At 57.7% G+C, this 5890-nt stretch overlaps 1 protein-coding gene across 1 annotated transcript; it reads left to right on the top strand.

The window, feature by feature from the left end:
* Positions 1 to 1440: 1440 nt before the first annotated feature.
* Positions 1441 to 5353, top strand: AURANDRAFT_72280 (hypothetical protein; the record flags this gene model as incomplete). Its single annotated transcript, XM_009041894.1, has 9 exons — positions 1441 to 1523; positions 1707 to 1848; positions 2061 to 2112; positions 2277 to 2520; positions 2633 to 2807; positions 2882 to 3986; positions 4013 to 4406; positions 4464 to 4628; positions 4715 to 5353. 8 exons carry the CDS (start codon positions 1752 to 1754, stop codon positions 5351 to 5353), a joined length of 2871 nt encoding a protein of 956 aa, XP_009040142.1.
* Between the last annotated feature and the right edge of the window lie 537 nt (positions 5354 to 5890).

Below are 5890 nucleotides of genomic sequence, written 5' to 3'. Positions count from 1 at the left end.
GCTGTCACAACAGGGAGACCGGGGATTGAACGTGCCCCAGGGATCGGTGGCTAGAGCCTCGCGCCGCGCCAGCGAGCTCCCAGCACTTTGTGGTCGAGGGACGTCGGGTAGTGCCTCGGGAACGGTGTCAGCTACGACCCTATCGTCGTCGCGATCGCAGCAGAATGGCGCGCTGAAATCTCTGACCATGGCTCGGATGCGGCGTATACCGACAAAGCAGGAGGCTCTCGAGAAACTTCGGACATCGCCCTTCTTCGTCGCTAATGCGCCTCCGGAGTTGGGTGCATATAGTATGGGCGGTTTATATGGTGGGGTGCGTCCGCAGCAGACATCAGGTGGTAGTGATGCCTCTCGGCCATCTTCAACTGTGACGTCCCTCGGCGCTGCAATACATGACAGTGGAGACCGAAAGAAAGACATGCGCGAGAAAACAGGTCCAATAAACTGGTCCGTGGAAGATCTCGCTTGCAAATATCGCAATGAAACAAATCGGGAAAAGGCATACAGGGTTAGTGTCGAGGCACAGGCGCTTCAGGTGGAAATGGCTCGAAAGAATGTTATCATCGGCGCCGTTCACGTTGTCCGCCATCCGCTCCTCGTCTTCTGCGACAAACACATTCTTGAGGAAAATCGCCGCTGCCTGGGGCGCGCGCGCATGCACGGTCCGCCTGCGCCCTCCCAATCTTGTGTTTCCCACAAGTCTGAGCCGCGGCCCAATACCTAGGCGATGCGTCGCACGGCGCTTTGTGCTCGACGTGCACCAGATCTGGCTCACGAACCTGGATCATCTCGAAGATGGCAACGTTGGGCGGAGACTACGCCACGCTCGAATCGACACCCGGGCCATTGCTGACGTTGGTAGCCAAATCCAGTCCGTCGCCATAGCCATGACCCGGTGTGCGAATCAAACTCTAGGGCTAGCTCCGGGTGTGATATCGCGTGGTGCCGCGCCCACGCTGGCGCCACCAGCTACGTCACCAGTCACGTCGTCAACTGCGCAAAATTGCGATTTCTTTTATGACAACAAGAAGAGTTTCGTTCCTCAAGTCCATTCGTTATTCGATGAGAGGACACGCCCGAGACTGTGCCGAGCGACCTATACATCGATCACAAGCCCCGCACATAAAATGGGATTTTGACTAACTTTTTGTTTCTTTTGGCACAGGTTTGCGATAGCCCCCGTCTGGATCGCTGCGTCCGTCCGGACAGCAAGGGGGTGTGGGGGGTTTATCGTGATGTGACACACTAGCTCGGTGGGACAACCAGCCGGCTTCTAGGTCACAGTGACGCTACTTGCGGCAGAGCCGGTGGTGCATGCCGGCGTCGCCTACGAGGTCAAAGTTGAGCGGAGGTTCTGGCCATTCTGTGACCGACAGCCCAAATGGCGCATTGGCTTTTATGATGCCTTGACGGGCACTGAGATCACGGCCGTAAATGATGAAGATGCGATACTGCGCCATGCTCCACTCGTCGAAGCGCGACCTCCGCCGGCTTTGCGACCTTCGCCGCGTGTGCGCTACCTCGTCCGCTGCAGCGCAGATATTGAGCCTGGGTTCATATCTTCCGGATTTTAATGTTTGGTCGATGGCGGGTTTCGAGATTAGTAACCCTGTATCCCCGAGGGGTTCGCCTTTCTGGTGACAAACGAGATTAACTTGCTGCATGAGGTCCGGCTCTCGACAGACTTCAACATGCCGTCCTCACAGGTTCACGCCCAGGGCTGTGGAACTGCAGGGCCCGGTGCTCGAGAAATGACGGCTTGTGCGCTGCATATTTACGTGTGTGAGCCACACGAACACGACAAGGATCGCATTGTATTCTTCGATCTGGTCTTGCTTGGGGGCCATGGTTGCGTCCCGTGTCAGCGTTAATTATTGGAGACGATCACGCCTGTAAAATATGGATGCGTCCGGATGCGTCGTTCGGTCGTCTCTGCTTGGGCCTTCTCGAGCAGGTTTGCTGTCTTTGGGAATTTATATGAAGTGAGAGGTGTGCGTCTCTGACCAATGTGACCCAAATTTCCGTCGCCAGTGCTGCGTTCACGGTTGTCACTTGCACAGGTCAAGCGTTCCGTGTCCGTCGTCACCGTCTCGATGCGCTTGAGGTAGTGTCGCGCGCTGCCAGTGTCGCTCGATAAGGCGATGCTACATCGCTCGCATGTGCGCACGCCACTCCAATTTACTGTGAGTTGAATACACCGTTCGCGTCCATCAGACTAGTCTGCATCCCAACCGACGATCGACCGACGCATACTCCTGATACCGGTGGAAACACAGGCATCTCGGCCTTGGCCATGCAAGGCTGACGTCAGTGACCTGGTGGTGCGAGCACGGCCAAGGCGGAATCTATGCACGTCTCGTTGAACAGTTCGAAGTCGTTGACGAATCACTCCGGCTTCGATCACCCGATAGTCTAAACTCATGGCTTGGCCACGGCTTTGACTTCAAGCGGCTCGTTGCTCGGACGCTGGCCCTTATCGGAGCCATCTCCCTCGACACGTCGCGGCCCGGCAACGAGCGAGTCCCTGACCTCACCATGGGCCCGTGTCCATGTGTGCCTATAAGTACGCTTGCGCACGAAGGCGTGGCGCCAAGTCAGCGAAGGGGCCATCGTAATGCCACGTGTCACGCAGGTCGTCTACGCTGCGACGGAGCGAAGCGTCGACTATGGGAGGCGAGAGGAAGAGTGGCGGCCCGTCGAAGGCTATTGCTTCGGTAAGGATGCAGCGGCCCAGGGCCTCCGGAATCCCCCGCCTTGGGACGATGAAGACATCACCTGGCAGGGCGCTGTGCGGTCGTCTGTGCCAAGCGATGGGTCGGCGCCCCGTCAGCGGGATTCCCCGCGTGGCAGTTATATCCAACCCTCCTGAATACGCACGCAGGCCTCGCAGTCGCTGTTTGTGGTCACGTGGACCGCGCACTTGTTGTGCCTGGCCTCTGCGTTGTGGGGCCTCCAGGCCTGCGCTTTGCCGTCAACATATGCTTTGCGCGAGGCCTCCTCCCAGACAGACACCACGATGACGCCGACGTCGATCAGAGTGGAGCTGCGATGCCCTGCGCCGATCTGCCTCAGATTTCGACGCGTGCATCGGACGCATTGGGTGTCGGGCGTCACAACCGCCTTTTGCGAGACACCCGCCCTTTTTTTTCTCCTTCGGGGAGTTTCTTCGCACAGGTGGCAACGTTCTCGCGCGACACAACACCTGGATCCCTGAAGGGTGTCAAAATCGCTGTCACGATGGCGCTCGACTTCATCGTCCTTGCGCCGAAGCAGACGTCCTGGGACACGGCAAACCTGAACCCACCGAGCGTCTTTGAGTGTCCTCGCGACATCACCATCCCACTCGCACGTGGCTCGGATGCCACGGGCCGCGCAGCTCGTGCTTCCTTGGAGTCGCGGGTGACGGATGAGTTCTCGACCCGCCTTGTTGTGCTGACGGCGTGCGAAACGGACCTCGACTGGCAGCCAGCCTCTGAGTGTGATGAAGGCAGAAGCGACGTACCAGCACACTGGGGAACGCCCCCGACAACCCCCACGCACCGCCGTGCCGCACCTTGTGTCGACGACCGCGGCTTCCGCCTAAAGACCGTATCGGTTCTCCTCGTGCCCGTCCTCGACATGGACACGCGTGTCTTCAGCCTCACACAATTCGGTGCGACGCCTAACAAGGGCAGCCTCACGGGCCGCTCGACTCGACATAGCGAGGAACTCTGTACTGAAGTCCTGTCGCGGTCCCGGACGATTGACGACTACGTCCACATCCTTCGCAAAACACGTCACCAGGGATCCAACGACCCTGGTTTCTACACGGTTCATCTTCGCCACGTCGGCTTTCGAGCTCTTAGCCGTGGCGGCCTTGCCGCCTTCGTGAAGAGACTCAAGGCCGAGCGCGAGCGATTACCCGCGTGGAAACGGCAGGAACGGCGCTATGGCATCGCAAGCTATGATGATGACCTTCTCTCTCACACCATCCGCGCGCATTGGTTGTCAGTCAAAGTCTGTCTCCGAATAGGCGCAAGGAATTAGAAGCTCGAGAGGCACGCCTTGCGCAAAAAATCGTTGATGGCCGCGCACTCCTCGCTGACAGAAAACGGCGCAAATCCCAAGCTCTACGTAACGACGCTCAAGACGAAATCTACGGCGACGGGCCCGCAGACGGCCAGGTTCGTGGCAGTGACGATGACGATAACGATGACGATGCTGACGCCGAGAGCGCACTCACGGGGCCAGGGGAGTCACTGAATGGCAGGGATGCGCTCGTTGCGAGCGACGGCGTTGTCCATATGCTCGCTCACAAGCTCGGTATCTCCTCGCTCCATGTCGCTCAGTCAGCAGGGAACGTCAGGCTTGTCAGAGACGCCGAGGCCCGCGAGATTTTCGAAGAAGCGACAGAACACCCAGAGGTCGTACCCCTGCCCCCCTCCGGACTCCCTTACACCCGACAATCAATCTACTCCATGTAGGACCTGGCGCTCCTCGACCGCTCGCCGATCGAGGACGATGATAGAGATATAGACGAAGGGGTCATTCCTCCTCTCGAGCTTGGAGTCAAGCCCGGAGATCCAGATGGCAGCCATAACGCCTGGCGACGCCTTCATCGCGACAAGAAACATGACGTCAATGGCAGTGTAGTATACAAAGGAATGTCTCGAGGACGTGCAGCTCAATCACCCATGTGCCTCGTACCCTGTCCCCCCTCACCCTATCGCCACAGGTCACGATGCGTGCGAGTTTTATCGAAGCGCGGATACAAGGCGCTGTCGATTCCGTCGTAAATACGGCAAGTCGCCCTACGATCGTTGGTATGGTGCACCCAGCAAGCGGGATCAGCTACGAACCAATGACGTTCCAAACTTTGAGCGACGACTGCATTCTGATCACGGACATTCTCGAGGCGACCGTGCGCGCGCTTGAGCGTGAAAAGAATATGACGCCAGATGCGGCAATGGGCGCCAAGGACAGGCTCCTTGCCCAATCTGGCAAGGCCACCGCGACAAACGCCGACATCTTTTCTGAGCTTGAAAATCTGTGCTTTGTACGCTGCAAATTGGGCCACTGTGACGGTGTAGAAGAATGTCTCGACCAGGAGGTCTCCATTGAGAACAGGGACGCACATGGCAACACGCTCATCATCATCGCTGCGCAACAAAACAGCAAGAAGATGCTCAAGATGCTCCTGCGCCGCGGCGCGGACATCAACGCGCAGAATTCGACGGGATGCACAGCTCTCCACTATACGAACGAGTACAAGTTCGATGCGCTCACTGAGTACGTTCTCGGCAAAGGCGGTGACGACACGCTCCTCAACATGAAAGGTTTTACCTGCTACGAAGGAATAGACGGGGTCAAATAAGCCAGGCTTGGCCGGCTTAGCGAGCTCGCCGGCGGTTCCGAGTTCTCGCCAGTCATCGGGTCCTCCGACTACAAGTGCACCCCCCAGGGTCTCGAGGTAGTGGGGTCCCGGCACTAGTACCGGCAAACTTACAAGTGACCGGGGGGCAGTACGATTCAAGGACGACATTGGACCGAGCTTTTGTCCGAATGGCTCCGCGATTTTTTTGTTGCATTAAGTTTTGATATGTGTGGCTATCAGCGGGACCCGCTGATAATAATGGCGAAACAAAAGTGCTGCAACAAAAACGGGTGGCCAGGAAACATTGGTCGAAAGCCTCTCGGACGATAAGATCTTCCTTGAATGGTATTGCCCCCCGTCCTCAACTTTTACGGCCGTCACACTTGCCGTCATGTGCAGTGCCAGTGACGCCGGCGTGCTGAAGGTAGTCGCGTCTAGCTGCGCAATCTCGCCCATTGGATGTCGGCATGTAGCCGCTAAGTAGCCGCTAATTAAAGAGGCTGAGTTGGTAAATTGACATGGGTTTCGTATGACCTC

The sequence above is a fragment of the Aureococcus anophagefferens genome (genome assembly GCF_000186865.1).
Source record: "Aureococcus anophagefferens unplaced genomic scaffold AURANscaffold_24, whole genome shotgun sequence".
In the NCBI taxonomy this organism is placed as follows: domain Eukaryota; class Pelagophyceae; order Pelagomonadales; family Pelagomonadaceae; genus Aureococcus; species Aureococcus anophagefferens.
This window is presented reverse-complemented; position numbering and strand designations above follow the sequence as displayed.